The 21,455-nt window shown below is 36.2% G+C and overlaps 2 protein-coding genes across 5 annotated transcripts; both read left to right on the top strand.

Annotated features, from left to right (window-relative positions):
* Positions 1-131: 131 nt before the first annotated feature.
* On the top strand, positions 132-7,577 carry LOC112782823 (calmodulin-interacting protein 111). Of its 4 annotated transcripts, none has more exons than XM_025825431.3 (11): positions 132-516; positions 628-789; positions 1,300-2,168; positions 2,794-2,998; positions 3,629-3,836; positions 4,454-4,914; positions 5,511-5,937; positions 6,087-6,167; positions 6,282-6,472; positions 6,560-6,744; positions 6,882-7,577. In XM_025825431.3, exons 1-11 carry the CDS (start codon positions 220-222, stop codon positions 6,958-6,960), a joined length of 3,165 nt encoding a protein of 1,054 aa, XP_025681216.1. In that variant the 5' UTR covers positions 132-219; the 3' UTR covers positions 6,961-7,577. The 4 variants fall into 4 exon arrangements, 2 of the variants coding, with proteins under 2 accessions (XP_025681216.1, XP_025681215.1); XR_003193145.3 differs by having other exon boundaries at positions 133-516; positions 6,249-6,472; XR_011879267.1 differs by having other exon boundaries at positions 133-516; positions 6,249-6,472; positions 6,879-7,560.
* Positions 7,578-18,433: 10,856 nt separating this feature from the next.
* Positions 18,434-20,807, top strand: LOC112783085 (transcription factor MYBC1). Its single transcript, XM_025825850.3, has one exon. It carries the CDS (start codon positions 18,899-18,901, stop codon positions 19,880-19,882), a length of 984 nt encoding a protein of 327 aa, XP_025681635.1. The 5' UTR covers positions 18,434-18,898; the 3' UTR covers positions 19,883-20,807.
* The last annotated feature ends 648 nt before the right edge of the window (positions 20,808-21,455 follow it).

The raw sequence follows: 21,455 nt of genomic DNA, 5'->3' as shown, positions 1-21,455 counted from the left end.
ATTACTAGGTAATTTCTAGTTTTTATTAATGTTAATTAATTCACCAAAAAAAAAATTGTATTAATTAAATAATAAATAAACTAAAATAAATTTGAATAAAACAAGACTAGACAGGGGAAAAAAAAGAGGCAAACGTGTTAAAACTTAAAACTTAAAACCCTGAAAGAATAAAGAGGGTTAAGGGAAGCTGTTTCTCTGACTTCAATTCCAAGACAGAAAATGCCTTCTTCGAATTCGAATAAGAAGAAGCACTCCAAGTCAAAGCACGAAGCTGCTTCTTCTGCACCACCGGTTACTCCTCCTCGAACGACGTCACGCCCCGACGACGAGGCCGACCTCGCCGCTTCTCTCTGCCTTCCAGAAGCTTCTCGAAGGTACCCTTCCTTCATCGGAGCATCTGCCTATGTCGGCCAAGTCTCCGCCGTTGATAATGCGCCTAATTCCAGGGACTCCAGAATCTGGCTCTCCGAACTTGCCATGGTTTCCTCTTCTCTTGCCCCTGGTACTCTTGTCTCGGTAATCATTTCTCTTCTTCTTTCTTCTCCTTCCTTCTGTGATCATGTGTTGTTGTTGTTATGCTATGGTTTGGGAAAAGTTTTATCATACATGATGCAACGATTATCGTAGGTGTCAATTGCTTCATCAATGAACAGAAGTGTGCAATTGAATCCTCTCAAGTCATTAGTTGATGAATGTGTTAGATGCTACGGCTTGGAAACTGGGAAGACGTTGAAAGATGATGTCACAGGGAATTACTTTGTGCTTGCAACTGTTTTCCCTTCTACGAAGGTTTGTCTTCCTAGTATCTAATTGAAACCATTTTATTTGTAGTTTGTTTCATGCAAAGGAATACATACAATAAAGAAGCTAAAATTGACATTTTTTTTTGTAGTAATTCTCTTAGCTACACATTATGCTCAACGTACTCAACTTGGTTAAGAAATATCTGATTTTACAATTTCATCAAGAGACTGAAGTTAGAAAAACCATAGTAGAATAAACTTGCTGAATTGCGAACACCATAAAAGAAAATTACTTCATATATCCACAACACAGAATGCTCTATCAAACAATTATTAAAATTATTAATTAGTAATTTGCCTAATGTGGTTTATTTGTTTGTATATGGCTTATATGCTAAACATAAATAGGATGCCATAACTCAAAGGAGCAAACAGATAGTGGCTTATATGCGAAAAGACAATGGCTTCACCATAATGATAGGGTTCATATAATGTATAAACAGTATATCTATCTTTGCCAAATGATTTACTTTGTGACCCTTACAATTCTACATAGGTTTTGAAGAATGGAGTACGTCTGTCCTCAAATATTTCTTGTACAATGGGATGTCCTCCTTTGGGTACAATAGTGTTTGTTTACCCAGTACAGAAACAGTACTTATCTGGTCTTGCAAATGGGAGCAATGAACTGCATTATACAGAAAGTAATTGTCTCTCGATATATAATTGCAAGGAATTGTATCTACAGCTTGCTCCTCATAAGGATGGATTTCAATTGGACATTAATAACTCAGCCTCTGTGACGAAATCCCAAGTCCAGTCAGACAGTGATATTTTTGCATCTCCTAGCACACCTTCTAATGGATCAAAGTTTTCTAATGCTAGTGTGTTGTCTTCTCCAAGATTTGAAGATTCAGCATCAACTATACCCATTCAGAATAATCAATCTATGGCTTCATTCAATATTATGGATGCATTAGGAGATGAAAGTTCGAAAAAATTACTACAGGCATGTGCAACTTCATGGTTATATTCTCGTTATTTACTGCTAGGTAATTTTGTCTCTGTACCAATGTTTTCAGAGGTGTGCATTTTCCAAGTGATAGGAGCCAAAAAGGCACCAGTTGATAGAGCTGATAATTATTCATCAAATGGGATCAATAATTTGTGTCTTGAGGATTCTGATGTAGCAGAAAATGTGAATGAGGCAATCGTTGTCAATTGTGAAACAAAGGTATTTTTATCTTTGCAATCAAATGCAGCATCTAAAGAGTCAATTCAAAGGGATTTGCCCAGTGAAAAACGTAAAGCAGAGGTTGCTAATCCTAGCATATATGATAATATTTCTAAACTGGGTGGTCTATCTAAAGAATATTCAGTTTTAAAGGATATAATTTCTTCATCAGTAAAGGATGCTTTATCAAGGTACGTATTATATGGTGCATTCTTTCATTGTTGAGTATACAATGCATTATTGATAATCTTCTTCTTCTTTTCTCCCTCCCTCCTTGCACTACATTTTGTATGGTTCTGTGCATCACATTTGTCATTCAATGTATTCAAGTTATGTTGACTTTTTACAAGGTTCCGGCAGCATATTGCTTGATATATTTGGAAATTGCTAACCAGATAAAAATGTTTAGCAAATTGCCATGATTCATTTTCGCCTCTGAAAATAAGCAATAGTAGCAAAACAATGTAAGGAAATATGTGGACTGATGCCCAGCTTGCATCCCACGTGAGACATATGGGAGCAAAGATTGCCTTATTTGGTCTACACACCTTTAGCATGTTATTATTATTTAATTCCATTAAGCATAAAATTTTTATCTTTTCCTTTGAACCTTCTATCATTTAGTAAATTTCTTGTCTAATGGTAGGAATGGGTAGTTACTAAAATTGTATTTTTGGTATTCAAGTCAATGATTCTATTAAAGTTCAAACTTAAAAGTACTTTTCTCTATTCTCTTAGCTATGTGCTTCATATCTTATATGCATTTGTAAATGCAATTCAGCAAACTTATTATTCTTCACATTTTTGAAAATGTAGTTTTGGTTTACGTATCACAAGAGGAGTTCTTCTACATGGTCCACCTGGTACAGGGAAGACTTCCCTTGCTCAATTATGTGCTCATGATGTTGGGGTAAATTTTTTCCAAATAAATGGACCTGAAATTGTTACCCAGTATTTTGGGGAAAGTGAGCAAGCATTGCATGAAGTTTTTGATTCAGCAATTCAAGCTGCACCTGCTGTGGTTAGATTTCTTTTGCCCAAATAAAGAGTTTCTTAATTTCAGAGAATGTGTTTTATGAAATAATTTTAGATATTGTTTTGAGCTTCACATATCTTTGAGCTACATATCACATGAAAAATGGTTTTTGAAGTTATTCATTCAAGTCTTAATATTAATCTTATAGCGCTAATTTCCCTTAAGTTTCGGGACTATGTTAATGTGCTAAGTACATATAAGATGTAATGTTGTTATTTGATCTATGTAATGGATCCCATTTAGTGGGATGAGGCTCTCTGTTGTTCTTGTTAAATTGTTGGCTGGTGGTCGTAAGGAATTCATGTAGGAACTTTCGGTTCCATAAGGATTTTCTGTGCTGTGAACAATTCAGTAGAGAAAAAAGAGAGGTGAGATTAAGCATGTTTGAATTATCGAATGACAATTTTGGAATAATCTGAAAATTGCTGAAAGGGAGGATCCCTTTCCATTCTTAGCATGTATGAATATGGCGTAGTTCAATGTATGGATAGAACTCCACTATCTGTTGATTATTTTCAAGGTTTTGATCTTTATAAACTCATATCTTTGATTATTTCACCTGATATCATTATGTTCATGATTCTCATAAATAGAATAATGGGATCTACGTTACAGGTATTCATTGATGAATTAGATGCAATTGCCCCTGCAAGAAAAGATGGAGGTGAAGAGCTATCTCAAAGAATGGTTGCAACATTATTGAATTTGATGGATGGAATTAGTAGAACCGAAGGGTTGCTTGTAATTGCTGCCACCAACAGGCCTGATCATATTGAGCCAGCTCTCCGACGACCTGGAAGATTTGACAAAGAAATCGAAATTGGTAAGAGATTAAGATAATGTTTCCGAGTAGCATCTAATGTGTTTCTTTCGTAAAATAAATACAGAGCCTAATTTCTCCTTAATGTAACTGGGTACATGTCAATGAGCTGTTTATTGAGATTAGAGCTTGCATTATGTGTATATATATATATATATATATATATATATATATGAACATTGATGGGAGCCTAACTGTTGAATTGGTGCTTCCTCACAAATTTTCTTTCCCACTATCATAACTTTAACATGGTTGGGGCCTTCTCAAAATCACAGTGTTAAATGAACAACGCTACTTTTAACCACATCCAAGTCTGATATATAACTACTATTCACTTGGAATGTTGGACACATTATCACTATCTTTCTCGGAATACTGAGAATCTTTTTACCCCAAAGGTACTAAGTTAAGCAATATCTGCCTTCAACTGTGTAGCTGTGATATTTTGTATGTAGTGACTGATTATGAAGCTGCAGCATAGTATATTGTTCTCTTCATATTTGATAAAAGTGATAAATGCAGCATATGCTATAGAAATCTATCGGTCCTTTTATTTACTTTAATGAATCCATTAAAGAACTCATTCATTATCAAGTTTCTCCGCAAAAATCTATATGCAGGTGTGCCGTCCCCAAAACAACGCTTGGATATTTTGTTCACTCTTCTTTGTGGAGTGGATCATTCTCTCTCAGATTTACAAGTTGAACACCTTGCCACTGTCACTCATGGTTTTGTGGGCGCTGATCTGGCCGCCCTTTGCAATGAGGCGGCGCTGATTTGTCTAAGACGCTATGCTAATTTAAAGAAGAGTTGTGGTGATTCTTCCAATGATATAACAGAGCAACCCACATTGATGAATGGCGAAACAAACTCCAGAAATCAATCAGGTATTGCAACTTCATCTGTTTCAGAATCTGATACATCAGTGGCCTCCAATGCTGTATTACAGCTCTGCATGATGGACACAACTTCGGAATCTATGGAAATAATTTCTGATAGTGATAAAGACCACAATTTGAAAGTCAGTTTTGAAGATTTTCAGAAGGCTAGAATGAAAATAAGACCCAGTGCCATGCGAGAGGTATGATTCATAACTTAATGCCATGGTTTGTATTTCAGGAGTCAGCTTCTAATAAAATATATATCTCTGGTAGTTATCCCTGATCATCCTTTTTTATTTGCTAAAATGTAATCCTTAATTTTCATATATAATGAAAATTTGGGTTTTCAAACATAGAAACGTAAATATTTGGATCATTGAAGTCTACTCTCTAATGAGAAATGCACTTTCTGCCCCTCTGAATTTCTGTGTACAAGAGCTGTCAGCTTGTCATCTCTAATCAGTGCATCCATTTGACTATGAATTCTTATTGGGTGTCACTGGAATAGTTTATAATTTATATAGGTCCTGTATGTTGAAATTTTGACAAAAATAAAATGAATTCTCTTCATATTTTTCATTGATCACAAATTTACCATGCATTCTGCCTCAAAATAGACCAGGATTTTATTCTATTGATCTTTATTTTATTCTTTATAATTGATGGTTAACCGCATCTTGGGATAGATACAGACCACGATTTGCTACATTGTAGGATTACCAATCCCCACCTTCTAATAAATCATTTATAAAAAAGTAAGGTGAGGCATAAAATTGGTTTCAAATTTTGTGCTTAGGTAATCCTTGAGGTTCCAAAGGTCAATTGGGAAGATGTAGGTGGTCAAAATGAAGTCAAAGCTCAGTTAATGGAAGCTGTAGAGTGGCCCCAGAGGCACCGTGATGCGTTCAACCGTATTGGGACTCGCCCTCCTACAGGTGTATTGATGTTTGGGCCTCCAGGTTGTAGCAAAACCCTCATGGCACGAGCAGTTGCATCTGAAGCTGGGCTGAACTTCCTAGCTGTCAAGGGTCCTGAACTCTTCAGCAAATGGGTTGGTGAATCAGAGAAGGCTGTCAGATCATTGTTTGCAAAAGCAAGGACCAATGCCCCATCCATTGTATTTTTTGATGAAATTGATAGTCTTGCTGTAACCCGTGGGAAGGAAAGTGATGGTGTTTCAGTGTCAGATAGGGTCATGAGTCAACTTCTTGTTGAATTGGATGGTTAGTGATGAATCTTGAACACTGGATAAACTAGTAAATTACTTTTTGGCTCATATTCAACCTTTGAAATAGCAGGAAATGACATTCTAAGGAATATTTTAGATTTTGTGCGGGGTTCATAGTTTTGTTTTGACAATCATTTATGCCAGGTCTGCATCAAAGAGTTAATGTCACTGTCATAGCTGCTACAAATAGGCCAGATAAGATTGATCCTGCCCTTTTAAGACCAGGTACGCACTACTTTTCTTACTCTATATCTTATATGTGCACAAGCATCCACGAAGGAGGGTGAGTTTCTTGAATGGTTCTAGTCAGGTTCAAATAACCGAAGGAAGATTTTTCAGGACGCTTTGATCGCCTGCTTTATGTTGGACCTCCAAATGAGACAGACAGAGAAGATATATTTCGCATTCATTTGCGTAAAATTCCATGTGATTCTGATGTAAGCATTAAAGAACTTGCTCACCTCACAGATGGTTGTACTGGGGCTGACATATCACTAATATGTCGAGAGGCAGCCGTTGCAGCGATTGAGGTTTGTACTCCACATGATTTCCGATGGATTTGTCTTCATATAACATTATAACTTATTTATGTGTTAAATTTACTGTGATGTTATCAGGAGAACCTTGGTGCTTCAGTTATATCAATGAAGCATTTAAAGAAGGCAATCAATCAGGTCCAGCCATCTGAAGTACAGTCCTACCAGAAGCTGTCAGCAAAGTTTCAAAGGGCTGTTCGCAGCTGTGATACAAATGAACTTGATCATATGCCGCACAAAAGTGGATATACTTCGTTCAACGTTCGGTAAACCACCTCTTATTCTGACAATGTTTATATCATCATACTTAGTTTCTTTTGGGTTTTGCCTGTGTTCGGCCAAAAGAATGTCATGACTAATTATCTTCTTCCCCTCCCCTCCCTCTACAAACTCTGATAAGCAGGAATGTCTTAAAATCTTGCGCATTGCTCCTTCCTATTCCAGCAGTCATTCTTTATTTGTGGACAGCCCGAAGTGGTTAACCATAGTGCAATCTTAATCATGGGAATCTCTTTTGCAAACTGACTAGATGAAGCCTGTGTTCATATGGCTGCTGCTGGGTTCATTTGTTGAGGCATATGTGCACCACCAAGGCTTCAGGTATTGTAAAAAAAAAAAAGAAAGACAAGTATAAGAGCAACTCCAATGCCTGATATAATGCGTCCCAGTTTTGCCCTTTTTGTCAAAGGAATAGGGATGTCATACATTTGTGCTCAAAACCCCATGACTGAATCATTGGTCAGGCTTTCTGCATGAGTATGAAAATATTTTGAGAATAATTACTGATTATGGTTTCATTTGGAATTTGTGCTTCATCAATGTTTGTTACTTTATAAATGTGAGAGGTGGTGCTATTATCTGAGGAAATTGCCACCTAAATGTTTGTAACTAACTACTTAGTTGACAGATGACTGTACATATTGCTCTTTTTGGCTATCCAGTCTCAATGCCGCTTTGCTGGAGAATTTTGTATCCGCTACAGGTATCGTCACATCATGTAGATGAAACTTGACAATTTTTTTCTCTTTTTTTGGTTAAAATTATATTTTAAGGTCTGTGATGATGACATTTTTCTAGTTCAATCATTCTTTTAGCTAAAGATTCACAATTTATGCATTGAAGTTTATTGTATGCTAAACATTGTTGGCAACATGACATAGCATCGGATCATCCGCATGTGTATTGTAGAATTTTTTTTTTTTTTTTTTTTTTTGTTATTCATATGGTAATGGGTTTAGTCAATGTTGTTGAATATTGACCATTCTCACCCAGAATTGAATGGTCGCCATAGTCCAATATACAATTCGAATACCTATTTATCAGACTATCAGTACAGAAAAGTAGTTAAACTTCTGTTGTTATTATCTTTGATAATTTTATCCTTGACATTAATAAGTGGGAGGAAAGACTAAGCATTGGGATAACCGTGTTTGAGTGTTTCAATATTATTATTAAATGATTTTGTTAATTAGTGTCTTACCATAAATAAGGAATGTTTAATAGAAAATATAAAATTTTAAGTTTTTAATACATTGAGAGCGTTTTGATTGGATCAATTAAAGGAGAGAATATTTTTTTAGAGAATTTAAAATTTTTAATGACAAAACGATGTTTTATTTAGAAAAAATTGCAAATTCAATGATTTTCAAAGAGAAAGTTTGATTATTAAAAATAATAAATTTTAATTCCCAAAAGCACCTTCTTCAGAAATATAATTGACATAATTATTTATACAAACAATATTCTGAAACAGAAGTTCATTATAATATTTAAAATTAAAAAATGTCCATCTAAATAGACTCTGAGCATACTGATAATATTTTAAAAGAATCAAAACGAGTTAAACCCCAAAGAATCCAAAGTGGTATCTGAGATTCACAAAATGCACCGATTTAGTTTCTGAACTTTCCAATTGTATTAATTAAGTCCTCCAGATTGGAAAAAATGTATCAACGTGGTCCCCCTCATATTTTCCGGTCATATTCCTTGCCGGCGGTAGTGATGTGGCGAATGAGTGCCACGCTGGAATGTCTAACGGTTAGTTGATGTGGCCAATGAAAGTTTATGTCCAAATTTGGTCCCTGATCCCTTTTTAAACCCTAACTCAGAAGTAGCGCAGCACTTCTTCGTCTTCATTATCATCATCTTCTTCTTCTTCTTCCCTGCTCATTCTTGTACCCATTGCTTTGCTGGTTGGATGATGGTTGGACGTGCAGATGAAGGAGAGGGAAGTTCTATGCGAGGCTAAGTCAGAGCAGAGGCACGCGAGTACCAAACCGGTGTGGGTGTGGGAAACGTCCTGTGCTCCGATGGTCTGGACGGAACCCAATACCTTCTTGGATGTCGATACTGATGTGATACTTTGATGGTAACTGTTAAATTTGATGTTCACAGAGTAGTGTTATTGGTGTGTTATTTGTAGATAGATTTTACAAAAATAGAATCCAAACTGAATGAACAGAAGAGGTAAATTGATAATAGTAGTTGTAGATTATAAACAAGACATTGTCAATGTAACACAGTATCATTTGACCACATAAGGATAAACAAACTGAAGCAGCTACTTTTGAGTTTAAACTCTGCTAAAGTATTTATTACCAGAAAATCAAAATAAACCATACAGTCTAGTCAAGAGCCATTCCTTTTGAGAAATAACAAAAAGCCAAAAAAATCAACCAATGCCTAAATCCCATATATATTCTGAAATCGGCTGCTAGAACATCCAAAATCAAGGGTTTTTCTTCCTTGGTGCCTTAAACTGTGGTGTTGGAACAAACTTCATGAACCTTGCCATCCTTGAAGATGTGGCTGAACTTGTTCCTTGCATGAGATCGACAGAAATAGTTACTGGTTGTGGTGAGGTCTTCCGTTTGGTTGGTAATTTAGGTGGCCTTGTTGTTGTTGGCGGTGGTGCCTGCGTAAAGTGTGATAATTTGTATGAGTTAGTGTGAAAAGGAGAGTTAAATCTAGGAAGTAAACAACAAATGTGTTGGGACATTTTATACCTCATCTTGTGTTCCACCATAGCTTGGTTGGGATAATTCAACTTCTTCAGCTTGCGGTGCAGAGGCTGGTGGTGGAATGTCAGCTGCTGGTGGTCCCAGAGTGACAGTGTTGCTTGCTTCAGCTGCAGGTGTACTCCCAGTAGGAGTAACTTTGGCCTTGGAAGCTGCCACAGTAGCTGCTGCAACGGCAAGAGCAGCAGCAAGCTCATCAGCTCTCTTCTGTTTGCATCCCCTATTGGTGTGGCCCTTTACACCACAATATGTGCATGTGAATGGCTTGAGTTGTCCCTTTAGGGTAACATTCTGCTTAGCTTTCTTGTTTACACTAGTACCCTCATCAGCGTCCTTTCTTCTTTTGGTTGTGAGTTTTCCTGGTTTCCGTTTGATGTTTGGAGCCTGGGGCTTATTATATGCTGATTTTTCTCACATGGATTGGCCTGGGAAAGGATTAATGTAATGTTCATAGGTCTTCCTATATGAATCCATTGTGACCAAGGGGTGACAGAAATCTTCTAGTCTCTTGTTCACCCGTGCAAGAGCAGCACAGGCATGAACACAGGGAATGCCTACAGCACACCAAACAAAAGGCAGTTCAAGTCCAGACCATGGCAGTTAATAATTCAAGTAAAAACAACCTAAAATGAATATAATGATAATGTAATGAAAAAAATATAATAATGTAAATGTAACAAAAATTACCTGTTAACATCCAGAACTGGCAGGTGTAAAGTCTTTTGCCTAGATCGACCACCATGTTTGTTGGTTGTCCATGGACCTCAAACTTTTCATAGGCTTCATCTCCATTTCATATAGGAACCCAGTTCTTTGACTATTTCCTTACCTTTTCTAACCGGCTCTGAATAACTAGAGGAAGTTTTTCAACGTAGTTGTTCAACTTTATCTTGTTCTTTGCAATGGACCTCATAACGAACATCCTTACCTCTTCAAGCAGTGTGATGATTGGCTTGCTCATAGCCTCTTTGATCCTTGCGTTGAAGACCTCACATGCGTTGTTGCATATATTATCCAGCTTTGTCCTATGGCTAAATTGAGACTTCGTCCATGAATGCCTAGGCCACTTGTTAAGGTATGTCCATGCTTCCTCACTGACTCTTTTGATCTTGTCCATGTTGCCAATAAAATCTTGGAAGGTGTTTGACCTTGCAGCATCCCAAAGGAGTCTCCACAGCTCAAGATCCTTCCACTGTTTGTTGAAATTTCGCCACAGGTGCCATACACAGAAACGATGGTAGACCTGTGGAATGACCTCCTCTACAGCCAAAATCAACCCTTGCAATTGATGGAAAGATATAGTAGACACCAAACAACCAAAATAACCAAATATCAATAACCAATCATCCTAAATAATAATAACCAATCACCCTAAATAATCAAACTACTTAAATAACCAAAGTACCTAAATATTCAGACTACCTAAATAACCAAACAACCTACATAACGTACATAACAAGTGAAATCAGCAAGTTGCAATTATCCATACCAAATAAGACATAGAACCAAATAGTTTATACAATAAACAGATATACATTTTGCTTACAATATAAACTGTCTAACCTTTTGCATATCAGAAATGAAACACCACCCGTTAGCCTTATAGTCTCCTAAATCATCGTGGAGTAACTCCAAAAACCATTTTCAATTCTCTTTGTTTTCAATGTTGACTATAGCCCAAGCAACCACATAAATGTGGTGATTTGCATCTTGTGCGACAGATGATAATATATGTCCACCAATCTGTGTTTTTAAAAATTGACCATCGAGGCCAATTAAAGGTCGACACCCAGCTTTCTTGCAACCACTCAAGCAGATGTACATTTTATCAAACATAACTTGGCTGTCAGGTAGTGGAGTAACCCCAATCTTTATAGTGGATCCTGGATTGGTCTTTAGCAGCGTTTCAGCATAATCTCTTAACAAGGCATACTGTGCCTTTTCATCCCCATAGACAACACTTCTTGCATCAGCCAAGGTTCGGGCTAATGAATTCCTATGCAATATGAGATCACACTTTGACCTAAAGTATGTTGCAGCCTCACATTGCTTGAAGTTTGGGTACTTTCTAACATTTTTGACCAACTTACTTGCCAACCAAGCTCTGTTTGCAGCTCTAGTAAAATTCTCTTTCGGACATGTATGATCGTCATAAAAAATCTTGATTTGCCAGCAAGAGTCCTCATGATCCCTTGAGGCGTAAACAACCCATGAGCACTCTTCCACCTAGCACACTGCCCTACACCTCACATTGTCATTCTTTACAAAACTTAATCCTCCTACCCTCCTGAATGGTAAACTCTCGCACAGCATCCCTGAAGTCTTGTTTAGTATTAAACTTCATTCCCACTTGCAGTTGCAACTCACCAAATTTATGGCCCTCCTGGAAGATTGGAAATTCATCCGATTCTCCATCAGATTCCAATTCATCTTCAGAATTAGGAGGAGTCTTCATATCCTCCGAGTGCCACGAGTTGGCACCATCAGATTCTGCACCTGGGTCAAGAGCATCATACATCAATCCGTCTCCTGGACTTCCTAAAAAACCAAGGTCCACCTCTACATCAGATAAGTCTGCCACAATTGCATTATCATCTTGTATAATAGTGTCTTTATATATCTTTTCCTTTTCTTTGGCCATGGCTGAGGCCTTCTGAACCTTCTTGACCTCTTTCCTAATTGGTTATGTAACCAACTCATCATCACTACTAGAGCTGGCCTCCTGCACAGGGACATAAGAGTCATCCTCTGAACTCCCTTCATCACTGCTTGATCTGGTTGCAGTTAAATCCACATGAAAAATTTGCTTCCCTTTGTTAGCACTCCAATGTCCCCTTCCCTGAGATCTTGTGATTCTTTTAGGCGGGTTAAATTTGGGCTTGATTTTTGAAGTAAACTTGGGCTTGGGCTTTGGTTGAGTTTTCTTGAGCTTCTGGTTCTGCTTGGATTTTTTATTCTGCTTGACAGTTGGGGTTGTATTGGACTTTGTATTGGATTTTGAGTTGGGTATATGATGGAGTTTGGGATTCTCATGATCAGCCATGGACTTGGTGTCATCATGGATAGGTCTTGTGGTGGGGGTGTTAGCAGGAACTGGGATTGCAGTTGGACTGTTTAGAATGGAGATTGGAGTAAGAGGAACTGGGTCAGGATCACATTTGTCATGTGGCATTTCATTTAAGGTATCCTCAAAGGTGTTCTTCTTGTTTAAGTCACCACCAAGCTCCTTTTCTGGAATATAATCCAGACACTGAACAGCTTCTTTCCCCTCTATCAGTTCAGGTGTCGAAACTCCATGTTCGAAATAAACATCGACTACTCCATCATTCCTCTGTGCATGGAAGCACATCTTCCTTAATTCATCATCAGTGGTCAGAGTTCTCAATCCAACCTTCAAGCTCCTCTCCGGAACCAGCGACCAGCACTCAACTACCTTGTCATATCCCAACTCCTTGAAATAGTTCCTAACGAAGAAGACATCAAGTGTATCCTCATCTAAATCTCCTAAGCAAGCTCTATTGTCAGGTGAGTAAACCAACTTTCCATCAACATTCTTCTTAAACGTTCCACCATGATGGAATATTATATCCAGCAACTTCTCCATTTGTATTGGAAAAAAATACATTTTTACTAAAATATGGAATCAGCAAACAACAACAGATCATATTCCAAAATTATTAACTAACAACTACTTCAGTCACTATGCCATTATAGAAATGCCCATATTTTTTGTTTGAAAACGGAGCATTCCAATAATCCCTACCCGCACCACCCAATGCAAAAACCCTAGCTACTAACATAGCATCCATGGTTTCCCATCAATTTACACCAATTTTTCAAGTAAAATCCATAATGATGGATACCTTACCACTATGTAAAACAGAACAACACTATCTAATATACTGCATGCCTACCTCTGTCACAGGGGATTTCACGCAGAATCTTTGCTCCTTCCTTCACCGATCTTCAGCCAACGATGACCAGGTTCCTCTGAACTCCAAATTGTTTCACTCCGAAAAACCACGCCAGCGCTCTCGAATGCCAGGGTTTGGTGCTTTCAGTTCGCAGAAGATGAAAAAGACGAAGTGATCTTTGAATATTGGGGGAGGGGGTTTGAACGTTTTGTAAATACTTACTTGAAACGGTGTCGTCTATTAATAGGTTTAGCGCCAAAATCCAATACGACGATGTTTCCCATCCTCCAGCGTGGCACTCATTCGCCACGTCATTACTGCCGGCAAGGAATATGACCGAAAAATATGAGGGAGACCACGTTGATGCATTTTTTCCAATCTGGAGAACTTAATTAGTGCAATTGAAAAGTCAGAGACTAAATCGATACATTTTGTGAATCTTAGAAACCACTTTAGGATTTAACTCGAATCAAAACTTTTTATTTCAGTTCATTTATAATATCTTGAAGACATTTTTTAACAAATTTTTTTATTTTTTAATTAGAAAAAACAAAAAAAGATTCCGGACTCCGATAAAAGTAATAGTAGTGAAAAGCTCGAGCGTTCCCTATCCATAGACAGTTGTGTTTGTTTCGTAACTATTTGTTGATACTGTTTGTCGCATCGTGGTTAAAACTTGAAAGTACATGGACGGACCACGTTCTTAACTAAAACTAATAAACTATACACTATACACTTATCTCCTTCTCTCCCTCTAGTCTAGTCACATGAACCTTTATCAAAGATAATCTTAGCCACGTTTTTTTATTATTAAATAGTACTACTAATACTACTTATTGATTGACAATTGGCATAGTTTTTTAGTTTTCCTCACATGATGATTTTGCATCATGAATTACTAATGGGTATTGATATTTTTCCTTTATAAGGATACTATGGAATTTTCCATCTTATAGATCTAAATTTCCTTCTTTAAAAAATAAATGATCTGTGCATGCGAAAATATCCATATTTTTATTTATTTGACGTGATTTGATCTTCAAAGTCAAAGCCTCAAATGTGACAATTCCACCAATAGAATTAGGCTCAATGTTTGAGTACTTAAAAACACATTTCTATTATTCATTGTAGTGTCCAAATTTTTCTATTGAGGAAAGGGCAACATGAACATGATGGCAGGGTGCTCCATAAATGTCTAACTTTAGAGTTTATACATATTTTGATTCCAAATGAAAGGGGATTTTTCATGAATGGTGAGGGGAAAAGAAGGGGGGAGGGTAGGAGAAAAAGGCTAGTGGCTAGTACTTAGTTAGCACTAGACAAAGGGTATTTATGTCATAAAAGCACAATACATTAATAATAGAAGAGATACACCTGTCATGATATTGGGTATATTGAAGGGTTCAAACATGGGTATCACATGGGGGGATACCCTTCTTATCATATTACTTTGATTCAATTGGTCCATCACTACTGTTGCCAATGCTGCACGAGGAAACATGCCCTTTCTAGGGATAATAATTCTGCCTCTACTTAAAGTCTTTCTAAGTATTCATTATTCTATCTATTATATTCACAATTAGTAATAAAAACTTTATTTAAGATAAGAGTTCAAGTTACATTTTAAATAATATCCTAAATCAATATTTAATAAATCTTGATTATTATATAATATTATTTGTTTATATAAAAATATTAATTTAATAATTTTAAATATTTGAGTAAAGTATCGTTTTTGTCTCCAACATTTGGAGTAAATTCTATTTGTATCTCTAACGTTTAAATCGTCATATTTGTATCCTAATGTTTGTAAAAGTGATTCAATGTTATCCTGCAACACATCATGAGCACTTTAGTTTGAGTTTTAAAAAATTCTTCTTGAAGTTAGAATACAAATGTCTAGGATAGAATCGATGATCTATTCCGAAAAATAGCTCATCAAATGTTGAAACTAATTTCTACAACATTTACATAATTCACTTTTCTAGGAATATAATTGAATCTAAACACAAATAGTGGGTATAATATTAAAATCGAACACATCCAAGTGAGACCTAATTGAGAATGAATACATCCAAATGAGAATAATTGAAAAATATAATCTGATTTGTTAGCATAATTGATAATAGGATAACATTGAATCACTTTTATAAACGTTAAGGATACAAATAGAACAATTTAAATGTTAGGGACACAAATAGAACTTACTCCAAACGTTGGAGACAAAAACAATACTTTACTCTAAATATTTTTATAGACTTATATTTTTTTAAATAACAACAAAAATTAATCTGTCTAACCTTTGTTGAAATTTGACATAAGAATTGATTTATTTAATAAAAAAAAGTTAAAAATTAGTTTAATAATTAAGATTTATTGAAAATTAAAATGTTTTACTAAAAAATCTTGAAAACCGATTTAAAATATTACTTTTAGAATTTGGAAATACAAGCCATGCTTATATTAATTCTAACCGATTAAATTAACGTAATATTTGATAACACACCTAATGATTAATGAAATAATATTCATCAACTTTTTTATAGTGTTTGGAACTCTAGTGTTGTTTAGTGCAGTGTGTGATTGAGGGTACAAAATCGATATCTGCGTCCAACAGGTATCCCACTTTCAACAGTTCAGTTCCTTTCTGGGCATTTCCTGCTTTTGTGTTCCAGTTCCAAAATAATATTATTACTTCCCATCACATTTTCTCATCCATCCTTTTGTTTATTAATTTTTCCTGATTATTCTTCCCTCAATTATTTAGATTATGTAAAATTAATGCTTACCGCACATGTTGATATCTCATACTTAAACTAATATTTTTATTTAATATGCCAAGAGGTCACATCAAAGTTTATAAATACTTTTTTTTTTTACTTTACATTGATAAGTTCTTTTAATACGTTCATAAATGAATATATTTTGTCCTATCACAATTATCAACATGAACTAAATCAAAGTATCTGAATATTATATATAAATATATAAATATAATCTAAATGTCATTAGACAGTTAGCATATATTCTAACAAATAAAAATTAGATCTATGATGTGACAATACATAAATAGAACGAAAAATTTTATAAATGCTATTGTATTCAAATTAAATCAATCATATATAATAATCAATCTAAAGAAGAAGAAAATATTTATTTCCTCTTTGCTTTGGTAATAAACTTTTGTCATTAATTATTAGTTACACTAATTGCCAATTGGTCCTTCTTGTGCAATTTTTTCAACTTAGACCCCCTCTTGCATGTGATTCTTAATCCTACTAATAATAATAATCACAATAATAATTAATTATCAGGTTTATTGGTGCATAGAATTAGAAACATACATGTTATACATAACCTAATTCACATTATTGAGTCAAATCCAAAATTTGTCTTTGGAACTGTTGATATCCTCAACCTCAAACAGAGGCAATGAACAGCTCAAATTATTCCCTATATAGACACCAAAACAAGAAATCCCACAAAGTGAAGAATCTTTGCATCTCTCTCTCTCTCTCTCTCCTCATTCATTCCTGATCTGATCTGATCTCAACTCTATCCCAGGCCCGTACAATTTCATCCTTATTGTACTCAAAACAATAAACTTTGCACAACCTCGTTCATGTGGCTTTGCAATTCACGCGCTACAGTACATGCCGGCCCAATCACTCTCACACACTCATTTCCTTATTATGCCTCTTCTTTTAAATAAATAATTAATAATTAATTTTTTTTTATCAAAGACAGGAGATTCGAATCTGTAATTTTTTAATTGAGTATGGAGAGATTATGTCATTTGAGTTATAACTCATTGGCATAATTAATTCTTCTTCACACAACGAGTAAATATTAAATTTTGTCTTTGAATATGATTTCATTTAATTTTTAGTTTTCCAAAATGCTTACTTTAATTCTTAAGATTATATTTCATAGTTCAATTCAATCTTTGACAAGTTAAATTGAATAACAAAATGTAATTTGGAAACTTTATGATTAAAAATGTTTAAAACTAAATTAAATTAATTTTTACATTGGGAAATATGAATGACTAATCTATTTGTTATAACTTGTTTAATTAATTTAAAATAATTGGTCAAAAATATCTTGCATAACTAAAATAAGTTCCTGATTTCATTAAAAAAATTTGGTGATAAATTATCAAATTACATTTAAATAGTCAAATACTTAAATATCTCATCTAATAAACATATAATAGTTTCTCTTTCTTTTTTTTTTTTTACATTTCCTTAATTTCTTTGTTTGACAATTTGTCCTATTTTTACATTTATTTTTTTTTTAATTAATATAGCATTTATAACATTTCTTTTCATAGACTGGCATATAAGTTGACCATGACATATAAATTAGGCATCATATATTTTGTTTCGTTTAATTAATAGCTTCGAACATCTTATTATCAATTTTTTTTTCAATTGTTCTAAGTATATACAAAAGATTAACTATTAAATTAATTATTCATATAAATATATATTAAAAATAAATTAATAATATATAATAATTAATTTAGTAACTAATTTATATATATATAATATTTTTTTTTCAACATTAGTCTAAGACTATTATTACAGTAAAATATTAAATATTTTAGAAAATCAACATTTTCTTTTTAAAATTAAATGATATAATAAATGATATCTCATTAACTTTTTACCACTGAATTTAAGGCATGAGATTTCCTCCATAAATCATTCTAAAGATTGAGATGGGTTACTTGACCTTTTACACACTTAAAACATTCAATGGAGAATCTGTAATAAGCAATATACAACAAAAAATCTATTCTACGTCAAAGTCGATGTGATCACCTCACGGCAGTGCACGGAGGAGCGTATGATAAACGCGCCACCACAACTTGCTGAAAAACAAAAAAAGTAGAAGATCTCGCAACACTCACTCTCAAGTTGATGAAGACCCCCCAAATCCCGGAAACAAAAAATTAAAATGAAAAATTAAAAAACTACCATCATAAAATTCATTCTTAGAAAAAAGCATCACAGCAACAACAGTACCTATAAAACACAATAAAAAGCTGATAAAAAAGAATGTGAAAAAAAAAACAAGATCCACCTCGAAAACCTCTCTCTCTCTCTCTCTCTCTCTCTCTCTCTCTCTCTGTCTCTCTCTCTCCAAGAACGTCACTCACACCACCACTACCCTCCCTCCACTTCTGTCTCCCATCTCCCCCATTCTTTCTCTCTCTTTCTGTGTCAAATTGTAGAGAGAGAAAAAGAATCAAATCCCTGTATCCACCTTCACCACCACCACAACTCCCTTTTTCTTCTTCATTACACAAAAACAAAAATAAAATTCCCATTTTTTTTTGTTCTTTCTAATTCCCTTAATCTAATCTTAAACAACAAAGACCCATTAGCTAAACTCATAATCCGCATCCAAAAATCTCGCCTTTCCTCAAAATCAGTGAACCCCATAACGGAAACACACTCAAAAACCAAACCAAGAAAAAGAAAATGAGGGAAGAAGATTCAAACTGGTTTGCCAGATGGGAAGACGAACTACCTCCGCCGGAGGAACTCATGCCCTTATCGCAAACCCTAATCACACCCGATCTTGCCATCGCCTTTGACATCCCCAGTCCTCACACCCCAACCGCCGCCGCCACGGCCACCCCAACCACCCCGAACCACCACCTCCACCACCACCAACAACCACAGCAACCGCAACCACCTTCAAACCCTTCCCCCTCGCATCAGCAACAACCCTCCTCCGGCGGCGACTTTGCCGACTCCGGCGATCTTGGCTCCGGCGCCGCCGGTGAGGAGCCAGCCAGAACCCTCAAGAGGCCCCGCCTCGTTTGGACCCCACAGCTCCACAAGCGCTTCGTGGACGCCGTCGCACACCTCGGAATCAAGAACGCGGTTCCGAAGACCATAATGCAGCTCATGAGCGTTGACGGCTTAACCCGCGAGAACGTCGCCAGCCACCTCCAGAAGTACCGCCTCTACCTCAAGCGCATGCAGGGACTCTCCGCCGCCGGACCCGGCGGCGGCGGAGCGGGTGGCGGTGGATCCGATGCCGCCACTGATCACCTCTTCGCCAGCTCCCCTGTGCCGGCGCATTTCCTCCACCCGGCTGCCGCGGCCGCGGGCGGGAGGCCTAATTCAGAGCATTTCCTGCCGTTCGTGTCGGTACCGGCAATGCACCACCAGCAACACCACCACCAGATGGCTGCCGCAGCTGCCGGTGCTGCAGCGATGCAGCACGTCCAGCTGCAGCAGCAGTTCCATAGGCAGGCATCCGGGCATTTTGGGTCGCCGCCGAACGGGCACTTTGAGCATGCTTTCATGTCAAGGCAGCAGCCGCCGCCGCAGAATCAGCAGCAGCAGTTCAATAGAATGGGTGGAGGTGTGGCTGGATATGCAGAGGATATGGAATCTGCTAATGCATCTGGTGCAAGGAAGGTTCTTACTCTTTTTCCAACTGGAGATGATTGAATTTACCATTTGAAATTTGGTTGTTATGTTCTCTCTATAACATAATTATTATATATAGTACTCAACTTAGTTATTGGTGGTGTAGTTTCGCGTTTGGTATGTTTGGGGTGTTAAGCAAGGAGGTGTTAGTTGTTAATTAGTGTTAAGGTGGGGTTAATTTGTGTCTTGGAGTTACTAATTGGCATTTTCTTCGGATCTAGAAGCATGAGTAGTGATTGTGGGTTCCAATATGGTGTTGTTCCTGTGACAGTTCTGTAATTAGTACCTTGCTTGTTGGTAGCATTCCATATGTTCTGTGTCGGCTCCTGGTGACTGAAGTTCATGGTGATGTCACTTTTGGGGCTGCGACAATGTCTATATAGCTCCGTGTTTGAATCACTTAGTCCTCTATGTTGATTCATCCCATCATTAGTTTTATGGGAATTGGCTGCAGCTCTGTATAAACCACATTGTTACTTCTTGGGAAGTTTTCTATTGGCATTCATGGCAGGAGTGAGCGAATTGCGGCGAGTTCAGTACTTATGGCCTGCAGTTGGCAATAAACTTGCGAGTTGGAAGCGTATCTATTGGTGCATTTGGTTGTGAATTCTTCAACTGAATCTGGGAGCCTCTAATGCGGAAGACTTGTCTTCTTGCTTGTCAAGTTATGTGTCCTTTAGAGGTGAGTTGTACATTGTTTGATTCTATATAGAAGACTTTAATGCCTGATGCAAGGCGATCTTTTAAAATTCTAATCTTACTCTGTGGCGTTAAATTCTATATGCCAGATGAACTCAAGTAAAACTAGTTTCTTTGAGTTTGTAGGTTTACTCTGCTTAAATGAAAACAATAAGTTCATGTTTTTACTTAGTTGTGTATTTCTTTTACCAACTCTTATTATTTGATCACTATAATGATCTTAGCTATACATTGGCCTTCTTTTCTAGTTTTGAATGACAACATATGCATACATGTTCATTACTACAGAATTTTGATAAGTAGCCTACACTTTAGCTAAATAATTAATTTGGGTTTATATAGAATTTTGATGATTGCCATACATTTTGCTCTGCAATGTTTAAGCTTTCAACTAGCATTACTATTACTGTTTAAGACCTTGTCACTTTGAATTTTGCCCGGTCTATAAGATTAACTTTTCACTCATGTCTATGAACTTAGAACTAGTTCTTACGCATGGTGTTTCACTTTTGAATTGAAATGGTAAGCTGAACCTTCAGGGTTAGAATGATTTTGCCACTCAAGTAGTGTAGTCATAGTACCCTCAACTTCACCTTTAGACTTATGAACAATATATTATTGTATTTTCATTGAGCAGTAAACTTTTTTTCCCCAATCATGTTAAGATTATCCCCTTTCAATGATGAATCCATTTCTATTTTCACCAGTTTAATCCTTGAAAGATTAGTTCTATGGTTGAATGGTCTTCCAAAAGTTTGATAATATAATGTTTCATTGTAGTTTAAGTCCTTCTGTATAGACCATACTTTTACTAATCATTCATACAAGATTAACAAACATTTCTGATTTATACAAGATTAACAGCTTAGTAATTACTAGTTTAATTTTGCTCCGA

The sequence above is a fragment of the Arachis hypogaea genome, chromosome 20 (assembly GCF_003086295.3).
Source record: "Arachis hypogaea cultivar Tifrunner chromosome 20, arahy.Tifrunner.gnm2.J5K5, whole genome shotgun sequence".
NCBI lineage: Eukaryota > Viridiplantae > Streptophyta > Magnoliopsida > Fabales > Fabaceae > Arachis > Arachis hypogaea.
This window is presented reverse-complemented; position numbering and strand designations above follow the sequence as displayed.

Excerpts from the sequence above, each read along its gene's own strand:
- LOC112782823 (XM_025825430.3), top strand. The coding sequence starts at position 220 with ATGCCTTCTTCGAATTCGAATAAGAAGAAGCACTCCAAGTCAAAGCAC. Across the intron at positions 790-1,299 it reads CTGTTTTCCCTTCTACGAAG|GTTTTGAAGAATGGAGTACG; the intron begins GTTTGTCTTCCT and ends AATTCTACATAG. Across the intron at positions 2,999-3,628 it reads TTCAAGCTGCACCTGCTGTG|GTATTCATTGATGAATTAGA; the intron begins GTTAGATTTCTT and ends TCTACGTTACAG.
- LOC112783085 (XM_025825850.3), top strand. The coding sequence starts at position 18,899 with ATGAGGGAAGAAGATTCAAACTGGTTTGCCAGATGGGAAGACGAACTA.